The 26,282-nt window shown below is 32.8% G+C and overlaps 1 protein-coding gene and 1 long non-coding RNA gene across 3 annotated transcripts; one reads left to right on the top strand and one right to left on the bottom strand.

Moving 5' to 3' along the window:
• Positions 1-7,153: 7,153 nt before the first annotated feature.
• Positions 7,154-10,247, top strand: LOC105421786 (uncharacterized). Its single transcript, XR_016047277.1, has 3 exons — positions 7,154-7,326; positions 7,663-7,741; positions 9,129-10,247. It is a non-coding gene; the product is annotated as an uncharacterized LOC105421786 (long non-coding RNA).
• A 47-nt stretch (positions 10,248-10,294) lies between these two features.
• LOC18448976 (kinesin-like protein KIN-10A) lies at positions 10,295-15,964 on the bottom strand. Of its 2 annotated transcripts, none has more exons than XM_020676539.2 (5): positions 15,268-15,964; positions 12,741-12,884; positions 12,399-12,509; positions 12,190-12,300; positions 10,295-12,104 (listed from the first exon to the last, which is right to left on the bottom strand). In XM_020676539.2, the coding sequence occupies exons 1-5, from the start codon at positions 15,799-15,801 to the stop codon at positions 10,653-10,655; spliced, it is 2,352 nt and encodes a 783-aa protein (XP_020532198.1). In that variant the 5' UTR covers positions 15,802-15,964; the 3' UTR covers positions 10,295-10,652. The 2 variants fall into 2 exon arrangements, with proteins under 2 accessions (XP_020532198.1, XP_088711561.1); XM_088855435.1 differs by having other exon boundaries at positions 15,255-15,350.
• Positions 15,965-26,282: the final 10,318 nt, after the last annotated feature.

Consider the following 26,282-nt stretch of genomic DNA (forward strand, 5'->3'; position numbering starts at 1 on the left):
TTTAACCATGTCCTTGTTAGGGGTTTAACGGCTATTTAGACAAGACCAATATGAAGATAGTTGAAGTCTTTCTTTTTATGTTCTTCAACCATCCTTGATGATAGGAGTTAGAAACTATCTTGAGTTTCGACGACAGAAATAGTTTTCTCATTAGTTTTAATTGAAAAACTACTTCTAAAATCAAAAGTCCCTTTTTTATAAACATATGTTGTAGGTACTTTTGGGATGTTCCAATTTTGGATTTGTTTTTCAATATTATTGATAATAATTTCTTCTTTATTATTAACATGTAGTGTACTGGTATAAGCAATTCTATTCGATAATGTTCTGAATAAATTTGTCATTTTGATTTTTGTCTTAATCTGAGTCAACTGGAAATAGTCCCTACACCTTTTCTGCCCTTCTAGCTTGACGGTGATCTTTGGGTCACAGCAACTTTAGGTTTTTGACAAAAATCTAAATATGCAAAGTTTTTCAGTTCACCACTGAATATAACTTGGCTCTAATACCATCAAGAAAAGATTATAGTTTTGAACTCGAGGATTATTCAAGAAAAGATTATAGAGAAAAAGAAAGAAAATGATAAGGAAGTAGTTTTATTCAAACCACTACCACGTATAGAAATAGGAAAATTCAGCCCTCAAGGGATCAAGAAGAAAGAAGATAATAGAAAATTGGTAGATGAGCTAATCAAAATGCTTGCAAAATTGAATATTGATGATAAGGGAAAATTAACAGTCGGTGAATTGCAAGTTCTTCAAGAAGATCCAAATTATACAAGCCAAGACATATCTAAAATAGAAAAATCTTTTAAAACCGAGAGCTTAGATATTAGCAGAATAGATTATGGGAGGAAAACCAGGCTTGTTGCTCCAACTAAAATATATTATCCTAGACCTACTCATGTAGATCTTCAAATAGAAGAAGACCTTATTGCTAGTTATGTGTCCTATTCAGGAATATCAATAGTAAATTGAAATATAGATGGCATGTCTGAAAATCAAATTTTTGACCGTATGAAACACATGACCGCTTGCAAAGCAAGTAGAAATAAGGATCATGAAATTGTCAAAGCTATCATATGCGGATTTACAAGATGGCTTAGAGGATGGTGGGACTTTCATATGGATGAAACTACAAAAGATCAAATCTTAAATGTTACAAAGCAATGGATTATTAAAACAGAAATCGGACCTGGACAGATTCAAGAAAATATAGTTGATGCAGGAGATGCAGTAAATACACTAATCTATATAATCACAATCCACTTCGTGGGAAGTACAACTCTCTTATCAGCTAGATCTGAGGACCTGCTTTCAAATTTACCTGGTCCAACTCTCTCTCACTTTAAATGGTATAAATATGTTTTTTATTCCAGATTATTATTTAGGGAAGATAGTAAGGCTAATCACTGGAAAGAAAAATTTATAGATGGACTTCCCCATCTTTTTGCTAAAAAAATGAAAACAAGACTTAAAAATAAACAAGGTGGAATTATTCACTATTTCATTTATACCCTTGGTGAACTATCAGCAGAAATCTACTCTAAAGGACTTGCCTCATGCACAAACCTAAAACTGCGAAGACAACTAGAAAAACAGAGAATGACAGGGAAAAAAGAGCTTGGAGATTTCTGTAAACAATTTGAGTATAATACTTTACTAACTTTTAAACCTACTCACAAAGAAAAATACAAAAATTTGTGGAAATCAAAATCTTGACATTCACATGAAAAGAAAATTACTTTTCCTAGGAAAAATTTACAAGATCACTCTTTCAAACAAATGGGAAAAAGAAATATACTAGTTTGCTACAACTGCGGAAAGGTGGGTCATAAACAAAAATAAATGCATAGTTAAAAAGAAAATTAATGCACGCGAAATAGACTTAAATATCAAAAAAAAATTATTTGATATTCTATTAATAAAAAGAGATGACTCAGACGAATCTTCTAACTCTGATAATAAATTATTTGATCTTCACTAGCTCGGACTCTGATTCAGACTCCAAGAATGCTCCGGAAGATAACTGCCAATGTAATTTTTTAAAGGTCATCATTCATATGAATGGTTTAAATATAAATAATTTGACAAAAGAAGAAAATCTTATCACATAACTGATTGATAAAATAAGTGACCCTAAGGCTAAAAAAGAAGCCTTGATGCAATATATCAACATAGCTAAAGAGCCTTCTAGACCCACTACTCCTAAACCTTCTCTCATACCTTCAAGAGAAGATTATAGTTTTAACGACATACTTAAAAGAGTTCAAAACAAAACTCAAACTAGTAGGAAACCTTCGATTCCTGAGCTAAAAGGTGGACTAAATGAAGTTCGCAATGAACTAATAAATTTAAAAAATAGAGTACAAATCCTAGAAATGGTTGATACTGCTTTCAAAAAAGAAGATAACAATGATGAAAATACTAAAGAAGAATTCAATAACTTGATAAAAGATTATAGCCATAATCTTCTACCTCCTGAAATTGAAGACACTATGCCAACGGTTCTGGAAAATAATGACCCTGAAAACTCGACCAAATGTAATACGTTAGAGAAAATTCAAAACTGTGAATATATTAATCTGTTGGACAAAGTCATAACTCAAAGATGGTTTAGTATCGTCAAAATCGTTGTCCAAAAAGAATATACTTTCCAAACCATGACCGTCATTGATTCAGGAGCTTATTTGAACGGTATAAATGAGGGCTTAGTCCCAACAAAATATTTTAGTAAAACTACACAGGCTCTAAATACCGCTGATGGAAGTAAGATGATAATAAACTACAAGCTTTCTGATGCGACTGTTTGCAATAACGATGTTTGCTTCAAATTTTTTTTTATCATGGTTAAAGGATTAAGTCAATCGGTTATTCTTGGAACTCCTTTCCTAAATATTCTTTACCCTATAAAAATTGATAATACTGGTATTGAGGCTAACATAGAGAGACATGAGGTAAAGTTTACCTTCATAGGTAAACCCAGAGTTCATGAAATAAATAATATCAAAGATAAAATCTCTACCACGGAAAAATTCCTTTTTCATCTTAAAGAAGAAATCAAATTTAAAACCATTGGGGAAAAAATACTATCTTCTTAAATACAAAGTAAAATTAATAGTTTCAAAACTATTCTTGAAAAATAAAATATGCTCTAATGTCCCTAACGCCTTTTGGAATTAGAAACAACATATTGTTGAACCTCCTTACGAACCAAGGTTTGATGAGCAAAACATTCCTACAAAAGCTAGGCATATTCAAATGAATAGTAGGCTCCTTGAAATTTACAAAACTGAAATACAAAATTTGCTTGATCAAAGGCTTATCAAAAAAAGTCTTCACCCTGAAGCTGTTCAATTTTTTATGTTGAAAAGGTTTCTGAAATAGAAAGAGGAACCTCTAGACTGGTTATAAAGTACAAACCTTTAAATAAGGTTTTAAGATGGATTCGATATCTCATTCCAAACAAATGAGGCCTCTTAGATAGATTGGTTAATGCCTTCATATTTTCAAATTTTGATTTAAAATCTGGATATTGGCAAATACAAATAATAGAAAATGACAGATATAAAACCGCCTTCAATGTTCCCTTCGGACATTATGAATGGAATGTATTGCCTTTTGGTTTAAAAAATGCTCCTTCTGAATTTAAAAACATCATGAATGACATATTTAATCCTTATACCAAATTTATGATTGTATACATTGATGATATTCTTATTTATTCCGAAACTATAGAACAACACTGGAAACTTCTAAACACATTTTTTAAAGCTATTAAAAATGCTGGGTTAGTTGTATCAGCAAAAAAGATAAATCTTTTTAAAACAAAAATAAGGTTTCTTGAACATAATATTTATCAAGGGAGAATAATTCCTATTAATAGGGGCGATTGAATTTGCATCAAAATTCTCAGATATTATTAAAGACAAAACCGAACTTCAAAGATTTCTCGGTTGCCTGAATTATATCGTTGATTTTTATAAAAACCTTGCTTTAGACGCTATACCTTTGTTTCAAAGGTTAAAAAAGAACTCTCCTTATTGGACTAACGAGCATACCATGGCAGTCAAAAAATTGAAATTGAAAGCCAAAGAATTGCCTAGCGTAGTATTATCTAATCCTATAGCGTTTAAAATTGTTGAAACTGACACTTCAGAACAAGGGCTAGGTGGCATACTCAAACAAAAATTTCAGGAGCAAGAACAATTGGTGCGTTTTACTTCTAAAACCTGGAATCTTGCCCAATAGAACTACTCCATAGTCAAAAAAGAAATATTGGCTGTCGTTCATTGTGTGACTAAATTCCAGAGTGACTTACTAAACCAAAATTTTCTTATTCGTACTAATTTTAAGGCAACCAAAGATATTATTGAAAAAGAAGTAAAACATCTTGTCTCAAAACAAATTTTTGCTCAATGGCAAGGTATTCTTTCATCGTTTGAATTTACAATTGAACACGTTAATGATAAAAATAACCATGTCCCTAACTTTTTGACCCGAGAATTTTTACGAGGACAAGAAAAGGCAAAATCATCCAATTGATATAGTTTTCATCCCGGGTAAAAAGCTTGGCTCCGCATAGTCATCCAACGAATATAGTTCGCAACTCAAGAAAAGGCCTGGCTTCACCATCAACTCCAAGAGCTTTAATAAGAAAGTAAGAGATTGATATATCTCCCCAACAATCCCGTTTAAGTACTAATAACCCGAGTGCTTCCATTTCTGGAAACAACATATATACCACGCATAAATTGTGGAGAACGATCACAGGGGAAAAGACCCTACCGAGATAGCAGCAATATATTTACAAAATCACCTTCATCCCAATATGGGAGAAAAATGTAGAGAATAGCATGAAGCCATACTCATGGAAACAAGATCTGTGACAATAGTACACCACTATAAAAATAATGACACAAAGATTGCATACTCAAAATTCCAAATTCATAAAATCATCTCCTATAGAGATTGGGGATTAGATCATTTAAAACCAATGATGTTAAATACTAGAGGATTTAAAAGTAAATCCTACCATTATTTCGAATATATCAAGGCTTGGGATGAAGTCTTTTCGTACCAAAATACCAAAACTTCGTATAGTTGGTATGTACAATTTAAAATAATTGAACTCATCGAATTCTCTAACTGGTTAAAAAGTTGGTTCCTGTTATGAGGATCATGCAGCCAGATACTTCCTCAAAAAATGCAAATATCACAAAGAAAATTCTCTGACTACAATAAACATTATCTACAAAGAGACTATTATTTATACTTCATGGCCTTATATCAGGTCCCTTGGATACTAAAATGGATATATCAACTCTCCGAAGATGATATGGACCAGTGGGATTATATCCCCGAATTACGCCAACAAATATCACCAAAATGGTGGGGCAGTTAAAAAAATAACTCCATGGACCTAGAACAAATTTATATGAAGATAATACCATCCTCCTCGCCAAGTTCAAACATCGATATAACATAATACATCACAATAATGCAACAAAAGAATCCCAAATTATCAAAAGCAGAGATTAAAAGAAAGTTATTTTTAGCACTAGAAGAAGATGTGGATATACAGACCACACCAACAAAAGAAGAAGAAGAAACCGAAGATGACAATCCACCATTGGTTATGACTGTGCATGGATAAATTTTTCCCCGATGAATTAAAAGAAAAATTAATAGGGACGGTAAGATTCAAAATTCACCCAGGACACGTGTCCCTAAAGCTAGCAGTAAAATATAAGAGCATTATTACTACTAACGAATTTCCAGCAAAAAGAAGAGCATTGTTGCAATCGACAAAACTGTGTAATGCAGGGAATGTTGCTTTTCCCAAAAGGTGTCAGGTTCACTGTAGGGAATTTTACTTTTTCCCAAAAAGATGTCGGTGGGGACTTAAAAGATTTTGACGTCAGACTCCTTCCCCTATATAAAAGAAGTAAAGAAGAAGATGAAGGCTTCCGAAAACAGGCAGAGTGTTTTCTTGATTTCTTGGTTTGTTTGAGTGTTTGTTTGTAAGAGTTTGTCTGAGTGCTTGGTTTGAATTTGTCTTTTTATTAATAGAATATCAAATAATTGTTTTTTGATATCTGACTCAAATAACAATTATTTGAAAGAAAATAGTTTTTTGATAAACTAGGCAAATCGGTTTATACAGTATATATATGTTTTGAAGTATATGCCTAGTTCATACAGTTGTTTTGTTAGTATTAAGTATACCCCGTTGAACTAAAAAACTTTTGCATATTTAGATTTTTGTCAAAAACCTAAAGTTGCTATAACCCAAAGATCACCGTTAAGCCAGAAGGGCAGAAAAGGTGTAGGGACTGTTTCCAGTTGACTCAGATTAAGATAAAAATCAAAATGACAAATTTATCCAGAACATTATCGATGTCAGTGCGGACTTAAAACATTTTGAAGTCCGACTCCTTCCCCTAGATAAGAGAAGCAGAGAAGAAGATGAAGGCATTCGAAAACAGACGGAGAGTTTTCTTGAGTGTTTGGTTTGTTTAAGTGTTTTAAGAGTTTTGTTTGAGTGCTTGGTTTGAGTCTGTCTGAGTGCTTGGTTTGAGCAGAAGTAAACCATACCTGTTGGTACATCAAGCTTACCCTATCTGTATCAAACCTACCATGTAAGCTTCCTATTGTTTATTTTAAAATATTTGTTGTTATTGTTATTTAATTGAAAGTGTTCTATTATTAGTTTAAGTTATTTGTTGCTATTGTTTCTTTTAATAGTCATCACCTTGGAGCTATTCAGCTTTTTATGTTGAAAAGGCTTCTGAAATAGAAAAAGGAGCCCCTAAAATGATAGCAGAATTAAGATGATCAGATATATAACAATGAGATTAAATATCAACAATAACAAAATACCTTCAATTAAATAACAATAGCAACAAATATCTTAAACTAATGGATCTCTAAGCATGAAATCTGATTGATGACATTTGCATAATGGATGCGATACAAATAAGAATCCCACATATGACTATGGAAACTGCATTGCCTTTTTAATTGTTAAATGACAAAATAAAACAAGGTAATTAGAGTCTTTATGTGATTTTAGTGGTTTTTCTGTTGCCTTTTTAATTGCTAAATGACAAAATAAAACATTGTAATTGGAGTGGTTTTTCTAGTGCCTTTTTAATAGCTAAATGACAAAATAAAACAATGTAATTGGAGCCTCTCTGATTTTAGTGGTTTTTCGTTCTTTCTTTTGGCTTGGAATATTAAAATTACATATATTTTTTTCGTTTTCGCTTCGCAAGCTGGGAAAGAAGTCTGGAGTGTGCTTTAACTTTGTTGACTAAGGAATTTGGTAATGCCTAATTTGGATTATTCTTTGGTGTTATTATTCTCTATGTTTATCTGCTATGGCCTGACCATCAAATTTGACCTATTTTGGACATCGATATGATAATTCACAATTGTTTATTTATCATGGAACTTTGAATTTGCTCGAGAAGTTTGAATTAAAACCAATATTCTGTACTTAAAGCTGGACTGCTCCCATGGGGCAGTACATTATTGGAGTTTTGCTTGGATTCCTTATAGGGTTATCGCATTAATTACTACTTAACCGTCTGGAGCTAAGTTTTAAATGTCTACAATTATTGTTTACATTTCATGCTTTCTAATTTTGATTGACTCACAGGTTATTCTGTCAAGTATAGAGGGAAGCCCAGGTGCTGATGCCGGCATACATGAAGGAGAAGAGCTTATTGAAATTGATGGTAGGTTTTCTGGTTATGCCTGTAGATTGAAATTGAAGGTAGGTTTTCTGCTTTTGCCTGTAAGGTTTTCTTGTTTCTTTCCTGCTATTTTTATTATTTGAACAGTATCACGAGTCAGAGAGTAGTAAAAAGGGTCCTGATACTTTGTTTTATAAATAACATATTCCTATTTTTGCTGGAGCAGTAGGTTGATGGAGCTACGATTTCGACTAATCTCCTTAAGATTTGCAATCCCGTCTCTAACAAAGGCATCTACAATTGTTGCTTTTCCTCATTTTTCTCTATGTGGAGGCATGGTTGTTGATCTAGGGCAAAAAAGCAGATCCCATATTACCGTTTGTACAGCGATATTATACCATGCTACAGTACTATTCAGTGAACAATGCTGTACTGTGCTATATTATTGTACAAACAATACTAGAGTACCGTAGAGATCGTGGGGCTCTTATACCAACTTGGCGCATACCTAGTAGCTTGGAGCTAGGTTTTAGTGAACAGATGACAAGAAGATCTAAAATTCGAAAACGATGCAAAAACCAGAGATAAAAGAAAGAGCTGCTTTATTATGCTTGAGTACATCTCTTATATAAGAAAGCCCCAAGCAAGACTTAATCTTGGTCATCCATCTAATTTAATCATAGCCATTTATTATAAAAGATTTTAAAGTGAATAAAAGACATAAAAGATTAAAAATTACTACTTATATACTCCTAAGTAAATAAAATGATTCAAAAAATAAGAAAAAGACATAAAAAGATATATTCAATGGCTATTTTGCCTTTCTACGGTTCTTCTTGTAAACTTTAAGCTTCTCTTTTTTATTTAGATACTCAAGAGTAGGATTCTGGGCTACATCACCATACTTTATTTGTATCATGACTCCATGTTCAATATAGCCATTAACGCTTGTTAAAGTTCCACACCCTTTAATACTCATTCTATGCTTTCATTGCAAGTATTTTATGTACTGAATGTGTAGGAATTGCAGCATCTGGGGTCGTATTCTTTACTGATTATTTATTATTGTAGTTCTGGTTCGTTGATTTGCTTTATTTGGAGAAGGTTGAGAGTGAACCCAATTCATGCTTCTATTTCTTTGTTTCCCTTTTTTTTTTCTCTAAAAATATGCTTCTGTCTCTTTGTTTTCCCAATGAGAAATACACCCCGCCAATTATGACTGTATGCACTTAAAAATCTTGGGGATGCTAAGTTCTTGAAGCTGAATGAAGTCATTCTATTGTTTCTTGGTGACTCTCACATTTCATATGCTCACTAAAATAGAATATTACTTATGAATGGGAAAAGAACATCGTGTTCAAATTTTGAGTAACTTTATCTATCATTGATCAAAGCTGATCTATCCTTTTCTGAATTTGTTCTTTTATAGGGCGCCTGACCTCTAAAAGTGATGTGTGTAGCTTCGGCGTTGTGTTACTAGAGATTCTAACAGGTCGACGATCCATAGATAAGAATCGTCCTGGTGGGGAGCAAAATTTGGTAGCTTGGGCCCTCCCCCGTTTGGCAGACAAGAGGAAGCTTCACCAACTAGTAGACCCTCGTTTGGAACTGAATTACTCAATCAAAGGAGTGCAAAGGTTGCACAGTTAGCATACTATTGCCTAAGCAGGGATCCCGAATTTCGGTCTTCAATGGATGAAGTGGTGAAGGGCTTAACGCCATTGTTGCATCTTGATGATCTAGCCCACTTGTCATTCCATAGTCGACCATCACACCAGGCTCGTAAGGGGTAGCAGGTAAGAAAGATGGAAGATGAAATGGTCATTGGAATGTCCAAGATTGTTTTCTCTGCCCCATTTGGCTTGATTGGTTGAGTTTTCTTCAATACTTGGGTTCGTGCAGAAACTTTGGAAGTGAAAGAGAGTTTCTTAAAAGTTCCATGTTCTTGTGAAACTCTTCATGCTTTGAATTCAGTGGGAAAGGTTTAGCAATGGCAATGAGGATTGCTTGCCTTATGGCTTTTTCTTCTGGAATGGCCCAACCAAACAGTGGCAGCAATCACTTTGGAATCTGGAAAAGCTCTTTCCAGAAATACCATGGACAGGCAATCTCGTATTAAGTATGGAAACATCAAGAACTTGCTATCGATTTGCCTGGCACTGCACTTATGGTAAGTTGTGTATAAGTAAGTAAAATATCTCCTGCTGGATGGGGACCAAAAGTTTATCATCCTTGATGCTGTTATGAGAAATCCTGATATTGTAATCAAAATGGATAGAAGACAAAGATATTGCCGCAAACCTCACATTCCTGAAATTAATGTTTCATTATGTTTCTTTTGCACTTTGGTGCTTCCATCTGTTATATGTTGAACTTTTTTAAGATTGTGAGAGGAATTTGTCATCACCTTAGGGATGAAAGGGGCATTCGACATGCGTAAGTCCTCGATGATGTCTTGGAAGGTTATGTGCATGACACACAGTCTCTCGTGTCTATTTCCCTTTGCTTATCAATCATGGAATGCGACCAAGAAGGAATTTGGAATTTCTATGATGATTGTGGAGAAAATACAGAATAATCAGCATTGATCAGGAGTTTCAATTGAAAATATAATATGGTCGTATAGTAAGATACTATGAGAATGTGTACACACACATGTATGTGTAGGTATAAAGGTTGAAGGATTTTTACGTAACTATAAAAAATTCACTATGCCGCAATTTCAATGTTTAAAGTCATGGAGGACTTGGGTGGTGAGGCTTTTGCATGGGCGGGATACTAGTCTTAGAAGTTGGATGCTTCCAGCGGTCGCAATTCCTCTAATTAATAAAGCAGAACTTTTCAAATATCTCATGGGTACTTTTTGCATACAGATAAATGTCGCCTTCTATTGCAGGACTGGGGAGTCCTTTGCACTCTGTGTTGAGAGATTGTTTGTGAGGAGCACCCAATATTAATATCGGCAATCCAACTGTGACTTGTTTAGCTGGTACTCCAATGTTCCATTCCCCATCCTCTTTGACTCTTTTCCTGAAAGTGGAGGCAACCCGACCAGCATAGCTAAGAACTCTACCTCCTCCTCTGAGTGACTCTGCCGCCCCTTATCTCTAGCATCCTTCTCATGTTTGCTTTCTCTTCTGACTTCATGACTGTTCTGCAATTCAGTGTTCTTTTTCCTTTGGGCCTGTGTGAAACTTAACACATCTCTCTCCAAGGAAATCCCTTCAGCTTCGGGATCAAGCATCTCTGTCTCAGTTACGGATGAGTTGCAAGTTTTCTTGCGAAGTTCTTTGAAATTATCATCTTTCTGAAGCTCAAAGAAATCTATGGGTCTATCTCTTTCCCTCTCCAATTCTCCACTTTCTAAGGAATCATCGTCCTCTCCCTCATTTATTCCTTCTGGGATCCTAGGAAGCCAACCAGTAAACGACAACCCTCCACCCCAATGACCACGATCCAGAAAGCCTTGTGCCGTGAAGGAAGATACACTGTCCTGCATGGGCAATTGCCTACCGCTATCTTCATGTACTTTGTTATCATCCTTCTTGATCTGTTCGACTTGGTTTTCTACCTCGGTGTCTTTGATTGACAGAGTTCTCAGACCATCCACCTGACTAATTTCTCCTTGGGGTGGTAATGTGTCCTCAAACTCTTCTTCACTTGAGCCACAGATAACTTCATTTTGTTTCAGATCTCCGATATTGAAGAATTGGATCTCTTCATCCCAGCTATTCAAAGGGGTTAGTTTCTTGGTTCGCAAAGGAGAGGGGTGAGCATCAGCTGCTACCTCTGATCTGTAATAACCGTTTTCCTCTCTGATTTCTCCCTTCTCCTGCCACCCATCTTTAGTTATCTCTGGTTCAGAGTGTTGTATCTGTTGGAGTTCAGGAAGTCTCATCAATTTTGATGCTATCTGCTCCAACTTTTCAATATAATCATCAATATTTTCCACATGTTGTTTGACTTCGTGTATGAAATTCTTCTCTCTTCTATCTATTGTATTGGCTAAATGGAGAACTTTATTGAAAAATTGACCCATCTTAACATTTGCTTCAACTGCCTTGTTTCTCTCTCTAACCAGTAAGCTTGTCAGCCTTTCTGCTTTGTCTCGCTCATATGCCAGTTCTTCTTCAGCTGTCATTCTTTTCTCATCTTTAGACAATATCTCTTCTTGAAGTTTTGAAATAAAGGTTTCCATGTAAGAGATTTTAGCTTTGAGCCCTGTTACTGATCTCTGGTCACCTGGGCCGCCAGGCTTCTGTGTGATAGGTGATCCTGGCAATCTCACTATTGATTTTGCTTTAGAACCATATTCAAAAGTTGCAATTGTCTTTTGAATATTCTTGGGCTCAGCACTCGCACAAAGAATCATGAGAAGTCTTGATTTTTCATCTTGGAAAGAGTCCTTTGAGACAAAAGAGATTGAAGTATGTTAACCTAAGAGTGAGTAAGAAAATACTATAACATGGCTTGCCAGAATTTCCTTTTACCTGAAGAAGCATTGTGAGCTTGCTGTCCCTGTAGGGTACATGGCTACCTCCATTTGCTATGGACTCCACAACCCTTTTAAGTGCTGCATTTCCTTGATTGATTTTCCCTGTCTGTTTTCCATTTTGAATAAGAAAACTGAGTAAACCCATTTTATTTTGTTAATCCAATTACAATTTGTTTGAACCAGAATTAGAAAGTAAAACTCGACCTGCATTTTATTCTGTGCACCTTGGGCATGTCCTGCCTGTTCTATATTCTCCGAACCAGCCATGTCCACTAATGTTAACCTTCCTCCGACTTGAGGCACATCGATTATTATCTGTTCTATATGAAACTTCATCAAGGATGGGTGATTTGAAGCAGAATGAGAAAGATTCGAAGCAGCTTCAGAGAGAGAGATGTTTTATGAAATTTCAGAAAGTAAACATGATTCAAAGCAGCTTGAGAGAGAGAGAGAGACTGTTTTATATGAAACTTCATAATGTCTGCGAGATTCGAAGCACCTTGAGAGAGAGAGAGAGAGAGAGAGAGAGGAAGGGAATGATTTTACCATGCAGTGGCTCCGAGAGCTCCTTGCATTACAATTTGTACTTCTAGTGCTACGTTTTTTCTCCACTTTCTCAATCTCTTCCACAACTCTTTGAGCATCGCTCCCATGAATCGAGCAAGCATTAGCGACTTTTGTCATTCTACCCTGCAACCTCACCTTCAAACGAGTCATATTGAAGAAAAAACAGGACAACCATATTTAACATGATATCCAAATTCAAACTTCTTTTTTACAATCCACATAATTGGATTATACACATTTCTTTTGGGGATTATGCAGAAATTATGCGAGCCATGTATGGAAACCAGATTATATGATATTGCATTTGTTTAGATTCTTTGAATTTCCCTGAAAAGGCAAGGGACTGAAAGCTGCTTGGAATTTGGTTTTACTCGGGGAATATCTCGAGATAAGTGTTCAATAAGAAAGAATAAACTAAACCGCTGGTTGTGGGCGACAAAAATGAGTAACTTTCAAAACCAGATAAAAAAAAAAAAATGGGATTTCTTGTTGGTAAATATTTGTTCACGAAATCTTTTAAACTATATGATAATCTATATTGAAATTTCAAGCATAAAATCATCTTTCGAAATAATTAACAGAGAAAAATAAGATGCAAGTTGAAAAGATGTCAAACCACTTCAAAAATTAATGATGGTTAATTGAACTAATTTACCAACATAGAATTATATTTAAATTTTGTTTCACTTGGGCACCTTACTCTACTAAAAAGGGAAACGTTTATTTAAATGTGAGGCTCTAAACAATCAAATTAAAGCGCATCTCAAAAATTTCACTAGAAGTTATTTTGATGCCCAAATATCCTCAAATTGATAATCTTGACCTCAACATGCATGGACATGAGAAAAAAATCGATTTCAAGTTTTGGAAATAATGCATTTTGTAATGCATTTTTGGATTGTCAAATTTCAAGAATTTCAAGTTTTTTTAAATTTGCTTGACCTGTACTATTTTTTAAGTTTTAAAGTTTATAATTAGAGATGAAAATATATTTTAAGGCTATCACAATGCTTTCCAACATTGAAACCACATTTCTTGACCCAATTTGAAGGTATGTTTTACTTTGATTGGTTAGAGCATTGGCTCTATACAAACCACACCCTACTAAGGAATTTTACAAATTGCCCCTATTTTGTAGTACAAATCGCCTCAGCAGGGGAGGGCATTTTGGAATTTGAGGCACTTTAGTTTTTTGAGCTAAGTGACGTAATTATCCTTGCCTGTTTTCCGTTACCAACCTAAATATATTTTTTCATAAAAAAGTCATGTTCTGGGTTCGGAATCAAGAACAAGCAGGCGTACTCATGCCTTTTGGCTTGGTTGGATTATGTGGGGCTCAATTGATAAAATGCCTCCTCTTATCGTGGAATAAGATCTCTCGGTAGAAAACAATTTTCGGATTTGGAACCTGGAACAAGAAGATGTAATATTAAGGTCATTTGGCTCGAGTGACTTGAATGCATCAAATTACCAAATCCCCTCCTTTGCACGGGGCACAAACCTAGAACAAGGGAATTTGAGTTTTTTTAGCCGAAGTTCTTGAGAAGGTACTAAATTTAAGGAATTTTAAAAACTAACTATAAAATTATTGATTTTAACTAACTCATTTATTTTTTGAGGTGGTTTGACCATTTTAATAATATTTCACAATAAAAGTATATGCCAAAAACATCATGATAATAAGAGAAATATTTCTATTTAAAATTATTAATTATTTTATCTAAGCCAAAAGATTTTGTGCTCCCTTGGGAGCATGATATTTATTTACTCCCTTGGGTAATACTCAATCTAGGAGTATTTTTAGGACCCAATCAATTGGGGCTATGACTTCTCGAACCTAATAATTGATATAAAAAAAAGCACTAGAAAAAAACATCCTGAGTTTGAACTGAGACCATCTAATTTGCAAAAGATGAAATCCAAATTTTGAAGAACTCAAAATCTTTTTTTTTTTTCTTATTAGGATTAATCATCTAATATCCATTAAATAAATTTTTAATAATTATTAATGGACCCGATTTCTATGCGACCAAGCCTGCATATGTAAAAATACGGGCCTATTAATAAATCTATTTTTGAGATGGAACTTTTGACTTAATTTTTAAGGACATTTAATCTCTAACATGGAGATCATGAATATGAAAAAATAATAAATTTTAAGAACTAAAAATAATAATTCTAGTAAGAAAATACTTGGACCATTAGTTTCCATTGTTTTTAGATGGAACATCTACTTGCATCGATCTTTTTAAGATCGATGCTATACAATTTTTGGACCGCAAATGTAGTCATGCAGTCCAGCGCGCATGGGACAATTTTCCATTATTAATTGGATGCGGAAATTTCAGATTGAAAAAATCCTTCCAACTAGCTCTTACACTCGAGGGAGTAAGTCTACAGAATATGCTCTTGGGGGAGCATAGCGTGCATGCTCATTATCTAATGAGTTGGGATAGAAGGGTAAAACACAAGAAATAAGATCAAGAACTAAACTCATCGGTAGTACCCGATTCAAGTGTGCAGCCCTTGAAACTTCCCCATGTCTATTAGGCATAGAAGGCGCAAGGAGGTCATATATTTCCTCATTATAAATCTCAACCACTTTGATCCTCACTTCCAAATCTTGTGTTATCAGATTGAGGGCAAGGAAAGCAATCCCTGGGTCTTCTACAGCTTCCGACCCGAACATCGTATAACTCTTTCCGGACCCTGTTGCACCATACATCAAAATTGTGGATTTGCCTCCACCTTTGACTGAAAGTACACCGTCTTTAACATATTTCTGATAAAATATGCATAAATTCTCATCTGATGAAAACGAGACCCCGTCAAGATGGAATTCTCGGCAAAATTCCTCGGTCTGAATTCGGAGGATTTTCATTGAAGGGTCAGAGGAGATCATCTCAGTGTGGCTGCCATTTGGGTTGGATGCTTCGCGCCTCATGCGAGCAATTACATGAATTGCGGAATCATCTGTGATGGGATTCAATTTTACTCTTGAGTTGGAGGACTTTGAAGGAGATTTGGTTCTCATGGTCATGAAATCAGGTCCAGGCAAGTACTGAGAATTGACCTAAAATATGGGTTTTCTTTGGGTTAGAGAGAGATTATTTCCTGCTCTTTTGGAATTTGAAAGAGAGAGTTTGTTTCCTGCTCATTTGGAATTTGGATGTGCTACCCATTGTTGCCATGGAGAGAGAGACAAATAGAAGGGAAGGGCGCTTGAACAGTTTGAAGTAAAACAAAATAGCCGTTACCTATTTGAGGAGGGGCGTAGTGGACCTTACTACTTTATTCATTCCACACCCGGACTCCTCATCCTTTATTGTTACAATACTTTGTAAGGTAAAAAGTAAAAAGGTGTAGTGTGGGGTTGAACTTCAAATGTTTGTGGCGGCCATTATCATTTGTTTTCATGGGGTTCTATTGTAACCATTACTACTAATAAATAAAAAAAGTAACTAAAATATTAACTAATCAATATTTAATCCGACAGTTTATTTAATCTACGGTTTTAACAATTGATTATATATATATATATATATATATATATATATATATATATATATATATATATATATATATATATATATATATATATATATATATATATATATATATATATATATATATATATATATATATATATATATATATATATGGTTTGTCTAGAGTTAACAACCCCTTAAAATACAAAGGTTCAAGTTAGAAGGGGTTGTGATGGATATATTTATCAAAACAATGATTACTTTTTTATTAAATTTTTTTTTAAATAGGTAACTTTACCATTAATCAAAAGCAAATTTGAAATTTTCACAAAAATACGATGGCATGTTGGAGGTTAGTATCCTGGAACTTTATTTGTAGAGTGCCTTTATCCTTTAGTTAAATTTTCAATTTTAATCCTTATAGAGAGGACAAAAATACCTTTTGTCTTATAATAAGATTCACAAAATTACCTTACAAAAGTAACTTTTTTAAAAAAATAGATTGTAAAATTACCTTACAACTCTCTCTATCTTTAACCTTTGTAATTTGAAGGGTTGTGAAGTTTAAATTATCCTGTATATAACTTTTGTAATTTTAAGGGTTGTGAAGTTTAAATTATCCTCTATATATATATATATATATATATATATCATAGTTGTATAGTAATATAATGTATATATATCACAGTTGTATAGTAATATAATGCAACCACACTTATAAAAAACCTTGTTTGTAACTTTTGTATCACCCAAAAAATTACACATACCCTCTCTTCATCCCAATAGTCAATAGTAAAAAAAAAAAAAGAAATTAAATTTGCATCATATATATAGTTAAAATGGTCCCCTCCAACATTGAATCTAGACCATCCATTTGGTCAATTTCAATATCTAGACCTTTAAAAACTCAAAAACATTTTTTTCCTTTTTCAATATTGTTCTCTAATGATAACAAGTCATTACTTTTTTAAAAAAAGTTATTTTAATTGGTAACTTAATCGCTACATAAGGCCAAATTAGAAATTTTAACAAAAGTACAATGGTATTTTGGAAATGAGTATTTTAGAACTTTATTTGTCGAGTATCTACATCATTTAGTAAGAATTTCAATTTTACCACTTACGAATATGACAAAAGTATTCATTGTTTTTTAGTAATATTTACACAAACATCCTTACTTGATTAACAAGATATCACAAAAGATAATTTTTTTAAAAAAAAATACATCTCATATTTAATAAATCCACCATTCACAACTCACTCTAGCATTAATATTTGTAATTTAAAAGGTCGTGAATTATAGATTATCCCATATATATAAACACTTTCCAACGCCTATAAGCGAAGTGAATAGTATTTTAGCTCCCAGAATGGACATAATAAGTCTGTGGTAGTCGATTATTCCCTACTACCCAAAAAATTGAGACACTTGCGAGCCTGTAGATAAAAATACTGCTCATTTTTTCCTATAGAAGTTACGCAATGCTTTATAATATATATATATATATATATATATATATATATATATATATATATATATATATATATATATATATATATATATATATATATGTGGGAAAATATCTTGTTAGCCCAAGGGCATACTGCTACAGTAAATGGCAACGCTCTAGATTAAATCTAGGCCGATCTGACGATCCCAAATGTCCGGTAGTGTTTGAATTTTAATTTTTTTTTATAAATCAGATTGATATAAAATTTGGATCGTGTGTACATAAAAAATAGATGAATCTTCGAAAAAAAATATATATATATTTTACATGAAAAAATTGACCAAAATATCCTTGTAAAATTTTGGGGGTATTTTGGTCAATTGTTTTCTTACAGATTATTTTTTTTATATTTTTATTAGGTGCGCCTTGATGAGAAGAATATATACCTAAACTTTCAAGTGATTTGGATGTATAGAAAAAAACATTAAAATTAAAACACAAAAAGATGTCGTGACTGTCAGATCGGCCCAGATTCAATCTGGGCCATTGGCGTTTACTGTAGCGGTCAGCTAGTGGGTGTACAAAATTCACTCCATATATATATATATATATATATATATATATATATATATATATAAACTATTCTCAATGCCCATAGGCGAAAATAAACAGTGATTTCGCCTGCCCTCATCACCACCCAAATTTCATCATACGGTCACAGTTGTCCGGTAATATTTCCATTTGTTATTTGTTTTTACTAATCAAAATTATTTAAATTTTGGAAAATATGTACATCTTAGTGAGGCGCACATAATAAAAATATGAAAAAGATAATTCACAAAATATAAATTGACCAAAATACCGCTATAAAATTTGGGGGGTATTTTGATCAATTTATATTTTACAAATTATTTTGTTTATATTTTTATTAGGTGTGCCTCACTAAGATGTACACACACTCCAAATTTCAAGTAATTTGGATTTGTAGAAAAAAAAATGAAATACTATCGGACAACTGTGATCGTGCGATGAAGTTTGAATGGTGATGAGAGTAAACGAAATCATTGTTCATTTTCGCCTATAGGCATTGGGAAGATTTTTCATATATATATATATATATATATATATATATATATATATATATATATATATATATATATATATATATATATATATATATATATATATATATATATATATATATATATATAGTTTTTCTAGAGTTAACAACCCCTCAAAATACAAAAGTTAAACTTTGAAGGGGTTGTGATGGGTGTATATATCAAAAAGATGATTATTTTTTGTTTAAAAAATTATTTTAATAGGTACTTAACTATTAAGCAAGGGAAAATTTGAATTTTTACAAAAGTACAATAGCATTTTGAAAGTTGATGTCCAGAAATTTTATTTGTAGGGTGTCCTTGTTTTTTAGTAAAAACTTCAACTTTACCCTTTATGGAGATGACAAAAGTACTTTTTGTCCCAAAGTAATATTTACAAAAATGCCCTTACTGAATGGTGAAGATATCACAAAAAGTAAATTTCTTTAAAAAATAGACCACAAAATTAATAAATCCACCCGTCACAACTCTCTCTATTTTTAACGTTTGTAATTTGAAGGGTTGTGAAGTTTAGATTATCCCATATATATATATATATATATATATATATATATATATATATATATATATATATATATATATATATATATCGGGCAAATATTTGTTTAGAAATCAAATTTTATATATATATATATATATATATATATATATATATATACATATATCGGGCAAATATTTGTTTAGAAATCAAATTTTTAACATCTTTTTGCAGAATATCTTTGGCTGCTTTGCAGTCTGTTCGTATAAGAAAAGGTTGGTTTAAAACATCGCTTTGAAATTTTGTGACACAATGAACAATGGCTAATAATTCTTTTTTGACCATTGAGTAATTCAATTGGGTGGAATTCCAAGCCTTGGATGTATAACGTAATAATTGTTCTTTGGAATCTAGTTGTTGTTTTAATATTCCACCAAGTCCTTTATCCGATGCATCACATTCAATTATTTTGAAAGCATTGGGATGAGGAAGAGAAAGGCATTCAAGGGTTTTGACCTTACTCTTTATTACCTTTATTGCTTGAGTATGGATGTCAGACCAAGGAGGAGGATTCTTCTTGAGTCTATCATATAATGGTTTGGAATCCAAAGCAAGGTTAGGATAGAAATCACTTACGTAATTGAGACATCCTAAAAACCTTTGTAATTCAGTTTTATCAAGAATCTTATCAGGAAATTTATCAGCAAAAGCTATAGATCTATCTATTGGGATAATAGTACCATGGTGTATCATATGTCCTAAAAACCTAATATTGGTTTTGAAAAGTGTAATCTTTTTGGCAGAAACCACTAAACCTGCTTGGCTTACAGCATGGATAAATGAATTGATATGTTTTATGTGTTGATCAATAGATTCAGAAAATATTAATACATCATCAATATAGACTATCATGAAATGGTACAAATTACAACAGTAAGAACTATTCCACAGTGGAACTGTGCAAACAGTTATAACTGTAGAATTTGTACAACTGTTCTTTCTACTTCATAAGTAAAGATAAAGATACATTTTACTATAAGAAATTAAGTGAGATTGACCACCAAGAAAGTTGGTCCGAGAGTTAAGACAAGAGACAAGTGAACGCCGATGCGAAAAGTACCGCCAAGGCAAGGAGAGCCGCTTAGGGAAAAAAGCTAAGGCCACTGAATGTCCAGATTGTCATTATCCGCAACCTACGGATGGCAAATCTCATAAGAAATCTTACTAGTAAAACTGTACCTTCATCTTCTAAACTTAGAGTTAAAAATAAAGAACAGATAATCATAAATGATATTGAGGAAAATATACAAAATTGGAATATCCCCAAGGTACCAATACATGATGTTTATAAAAAAGGACCATTCAAACTTAAGATGGGTTATGCCATCAAGACTGTAGAAGAAAGTCTATCAGTCACGCAAAATCAAGAAGACTTTCACATACTATCTAAAAAAGTAATAGAAAAACATAGAAAAAATAATTACAAATATTTACACATTGGCCTCATTCAAATAGCCGTAAAACCTTTAACCCGACCAGGGTTGAACACTTCTGTGCTTGTATGCCTAAGAGATACAAGACACAATATATTCACAGACTCTCTACTAGGCATGGTGGAATCCAGCCTCTGTAGCGGTCCAATTTATTTTAACTGTTTTCCTAATTTTTCTGTTTCGTTAAACGATCCCAATATCTTAGATATATTGACGATAAATCTTAAAACACATGGATTCAATATGGTCCATGGATCACAAAATCTTGCTATAGTCTATAGAATATACTATAAGGTTATGAATACATTAAGTCCCAATACCTTGAAACTTGATCAAAAAGATCAGACAATTTTGTTCCAAACAAATATAGAAAAATCTAATATGATAGTTCCAAAAACTATAAAATGGTCAGATATAATTCTACCTCAATCATGGGCATTGCAAAATGTCAATCAACCACGAGAAATTCCTCAACATCATATTCCCAATCATATAATAGAACATACCGATGGAAATGTAGAAATACAATTTCAAAATATAAATTCACGAATACAGGATGATATTGATATAAACAGGAAGAGAAATAATAAACAAAATATACCAAGTAGAAAATCAATTTCTCATAACCCAAATGTTATTATATTACCTCCTCCTCCTAGTCACAGTCATCCATCTTCATCCAATAATCAAATAAGTTCATCTAATTCAGATATACAATTTCAAGGAACACATAGAACCAGAGATAATATTGTAATCCCAACATATACATCATCTCATCCGACAACTTCTAATACTGAACCCAGTATAGAAGAATTACATGATTTTCAAGTTTGTACATTACAACTTGAAGAAGATGATCCTACTCAATATTCAGAAGAATATATAGCATCCTATCTAGCCGCCAAGCTAGAAAGGAAACAAAGAAAAATAAATAAAGCTTTTATTAAAAAAGATTATTTATCAGAAGAAAATAAAAATATTCGAGAATGGTATCTACAAAGGTTTCAACCACCTAGATTAATGGAATTACTACATAAGAAATATAATAAATTCTTACGCAAAGAAAGATTAAATATTGGATTTTTTCATTGGCTAAGAGACCTATGCTTAGAGAAGAATATTATTATTCCCTCGTTTGATAAAATTCAAAAAATTCAAACAATAGAAGAAAAAACGTATATAAGTACTGATGGTACTACAACTGCTAGTATCCATCCACCGGAGAAAAGCATTATACTTAAAGCAGGCATTCCAAAGAAAAATGAGCCTGTACACTCCTCATCCTTCTATGATATAGTTGCTACACCATATAAAGCCATACCTAAGGAGATCAATAAAAAACAAGAGTACATACCTCATATTGTAGAACAAAATAATTATACAAACCTATATCTACAATCCCTTGGAAAGCAAACTGAAAGAATAGAAAGAATAGTATCCAAGGAAATACCTACTGTATCTCTCATTCCTAAATCAGTATTATTTAAACCCCCTCCTGAGTTAAATAAGAAGAAATTCCACATTGGAGAAAATAATAAATCCCTTATGGATCAATTAATTTCCAAACTATCCCAACTAGATCTGAAAGGAGTACCTTCACCTCAAATCAATATTCCTCCACCTACTATACCTGAGTCATCTGACAAAGGAAAAGCTGTCATACCTGAGCATGAAACAATGATGCTCGCAGAGGAAGAACCCATAATAGAGGATACAATCCAAAATCAGGAAAAAGCATTTATGGATACTACACCTCTAATGGATACCATCAATAAAATAGCTTATGGGAAATATTGGAAACCCATAACAGCCTTACCCTATCATAAGAGACCTACTCCTGTTGACATTCAGATGGAAGAAGATTCAATACAACAGGCAGTATCTTATTCAGGAAGATCTATAGTCAATTGGCAAATAGATGGTTTATCTGAATTAAAAATATTAGATGTCATGAGACATATGACCATGTATGCCTCTGCAAATAAAATGGCAGGCAACCATGATCAAGAAGTTGCCAAAGCAATAGTAAATGGATTCACAGGATGGTTAAGAGGGTGGTGGAATTTTTATGTGGATGATGATACCAAACAAAGAATTTTAAACAATACTAGGCAATGGACTGGAAGAAATGAACAAAATCAAGAAGTGATATATACAGAAAGTGATGCTGTTAATACCTTGATATACACAATCACCTTACATTTTGTAGGCAGTACTTCATTACTAGCAACAAGATCAGAAGACTTGCTATCTAATTTACGCTGTCCTACTCTTTCTCATTATAAATGGTATAAAGATGTATTCTTTTCAAGGCTTTTAATATGTGAAGATTGCCAGCTAGACCATTGGAAAGAAAAATTCATAGCCGGTCTTCCGTATCTATTTGCAGAAAAAGTCAAGGAAAGACTTCGCAAAAAACATAATGGAAAAATAGTATATTCATCATATACCCTCTCCGCAGAAATTTGTGCAGAAGGCTTAGCCCTCTGTACTGATATGAAATTAAAAAGGCAAATAGATAAACAAAAGCTCACCAAGAAAAAAGAACTTGGAGACTTCTGTGAGCAATTTGGCTATTACTTAGATAGAAAAAATATGCCTGACTACGTCAAAAAGAAAAAGAAAAAATACAAAAAAGAAAAATATAGTACAGCCAAAAAGAAGAATAAGGATAAAGAATATTATAAAAAGTCAAAAAGAAAATTAATCAATAAATTTTCTCCAAATACAAAGAAAAAGAAAAAACTCCCAGTATGCTATAAGTGTGGTAAAATAGGACATTATAAACACCAATGCAAATTAAAAAAGAAAATAGATTCATTAAATTTAGATGACTCAACCAAAGCAAAATTAAAAAATATAATATCATATGATTCTTCTCCCTCTTCTTCAAGTGATTCTTATACTGAAGAAATAGACAGTAATGATATTGATCTTATAGGTTCAGATAGTTCTTATACTGAGACTACTACAGAATCATCAGAAGACTGTAGTTGTCCATTACCTCAACATAATGTTCATACACTCACTCAGGAAGATAATTTTATACTGGACATTATAGATAAAATAAATGATCCTGAGGAGAAAAGAGCTATCATTACCCAATTTATCAATATTACCAAAAATAAATCAAAATCACCTATTATCAAAAATCCAGATGAATATAATTTCTCTGCGATCATTAAACGAGTAAGTGATCAACACACTTCTCAAAAAGAACCTACAATCTCTGATCTCAAAAAAGAGATTAAAGAAATAAAATCCGAAATAGTACAATTGAAAGGAAGAATTCAAATATTAGAATTACAACAAATGTCTCAACAAGATTCTGAGACAGATGAAATAGAATTCAATGACTTGATAACAGATAACCCAATAGAAACCACTGGTCCAATAGAGACTAGTGAAATACCAACAATACCAAATCCTTCAGTTAATTTGATAAATAAGATAGTTGTACAAAAATGGTTTGTCCAAGTCAAAATCATTGTTGCTAGAAATTATAGTTTTGAAACATCAGCCCTTATAGATTCAGGAGCTGATCTCAATTGCATAAACGAAGGACTTGTACCTACAAAATATTTTGATAAAACTACGCAAATATTAAATACAGCAGATGGCAGTAGGTTATTTATCAAATATAAATTATCCAACGCCTCTGTATGTAATAATCACCAATGTATTGATACACCATTTATTATGGTTAAAGGATTAAGCCAATCAGTAATTTTGGGAGTCCCATTCCTAACATTGCTTTATCCTCTAACTATTGATGAAAAAGGAATTTCATCAACAATTCAAAATATTCCAATACATTTCAATTTCATACATAAACCTAAACTAAAAGAATTAAATAATGTCAAAAGCCAATTACAGGACAAAGAAAAATTTCTTTGCACCCTTAAACAAGAAATTAAATACAAAGTACTTGAAGAGCAATTACAAATGCCTTCAATACAACAAAAAATTCAATCAATACAAAAGCAAATAGAAACGTCAATATGTAGCGAACATCCTAATGCTTTTTGGGATAGGAAAAAACATAGTATCAGCTTACCATATGAATCAACTTTCACTGAAAGCCAAATCCCTACTAAAGCTAGACCAATACAAATGAATACTGTTTTATTGGAAATGTGTAGAAAAGAAATAGCAGAACTCCTACAGAGAAAGCTCATTAGACCAAGTTCTTCACCTTGGAGCTGTGCAGCTTTTTATGTCAACAAAAATGCTGAAAAAGAAAGAGGAGTTCCTAGACTGGTCATAAATTATAAACCATTAAATAAAGTTTTAAAATGGATCAGATATCCAATTCTTAATAAAAAAGATTTATTAGACAGAGTTGCTCAAGCTTGTATATTTTCAAAATTTGATATGAAATCAAGATACTGGCAAATTCAGATCCAGGAACAAGATAAATACAATACCGCATTTAATGTTCCTTTTGGACAATACGAATGGAATGTAATGCCTTTCGGTTTAAAAAATGCACCATCAGAATTTCAAAAAATAATGAATGACGTATTCAACTCTTATTACCATTTCATGATAGTCTATATTGATGATGTATTAATATTTTCTGAATCTATTGATCAACACATAAAACATATCAAGTCATTTATCCATGCTGTAAGCCAAGCAGGTTTAGTGGTTTCTACCAAAAAGATTACACTTTTCAAAACCAATATTAGGTTTTTAGGACATATGATACACCATGGTACTATTATCCCAATAGATAGATCTATAGCTTTTGCTGATAAATTTCCTGATAAGATTCTTGATAAAACTGAATTACAAAGGTTTTTAGGATTTCTCAATTACGTAAGTGATTTCTATCCTAACCTTGCTTTGGATTCCAAACCATTATATGATAGACTCAAGAAGAATCCTCCTCCTTGGTCTGACATCCATACTCAAGCAATAAAGGTAATAAAGAGTAAGGTCAAAACCCTTGAATGCCTTTCTCTTCCTCATCCCACTGCTTTCAAAATAATTGAATGTGATGCATCAGATAAAGGACTTGGTGGAATATTAAAACAACAACTAGATTCCAAAGAACAATTATTACGTTATACATCCAAAGCTTGGAATTCCACCCAATTGAATTACTCAATGGTCAGAATTATTAGCCATTTTTCATTGTGTCACAAAATTTCAAAGCGATGTTTTAAACCAACCTTTTCTTATACGAACAGACTGCAAAGCAGCCAAAGATATTCTGCAAAAAGATGTTAAAAATTTGATTTCTAAACAAATATTTGCCCGATGGCAGGCTATTCTTTCTGCCTTTGATTTCTCCATTGAACATCTTCCCGGGTCTTCTAATTCTTTACCCGATTTTCTGACCCGTGAATTTTTGCAGGGGGGGCAACACTGACGCCAACGACGAATCACCACTTTCACTTGCACTTCAATTATTCCAAGATAATCTTTCTGATAAGGATCTTTCATCCTTAAATATGGGCTCCCGAGGTAATACTCGCCGGGGAA

This window comes from Amborella trichopoda, chromosome 13, assembly GCF_054954075.1.
Source record: "Amborella trichopoda isolate Santa Cruz 75 chromosome 13, AtrichopodaSantaCruz75HAP2 v2.0, whole genome shotgun sequence".
In the NCBI taxonomy this organism is placed as follows: Eukaryota; Viridiplantae; Streptophyta; class Magnoliopsida; order Amborellales; family Amborellaceae; genus Amborella; species Amborella trichopoda.

Excerpts from the sequence above, each read along its gene's own strand:
- LOC18448976 (XM_020676539.2), bottom strand. The coding sequence starts at position 15,801 with ATGACCATGAGAACCAAATCTCCTTCAAAGTCCTCCAACTCAAGAGTA. Across the intron at positions 12,510-12,740 it reads GCTCTCGGAGCCACTGCATG|ATAATAATCGATGTGCCTCA; the intron begins GTAAAATCATTC and ends CATATAGAACAG. Across the intron at positions 12,105-12,189 it reads AGCTCACAATGCTTCTTCAG|GACTCTTTCCAAGATGAAAA; the intron begins GTAAAAGGAAAT and ends TTTGTCTCAAAG.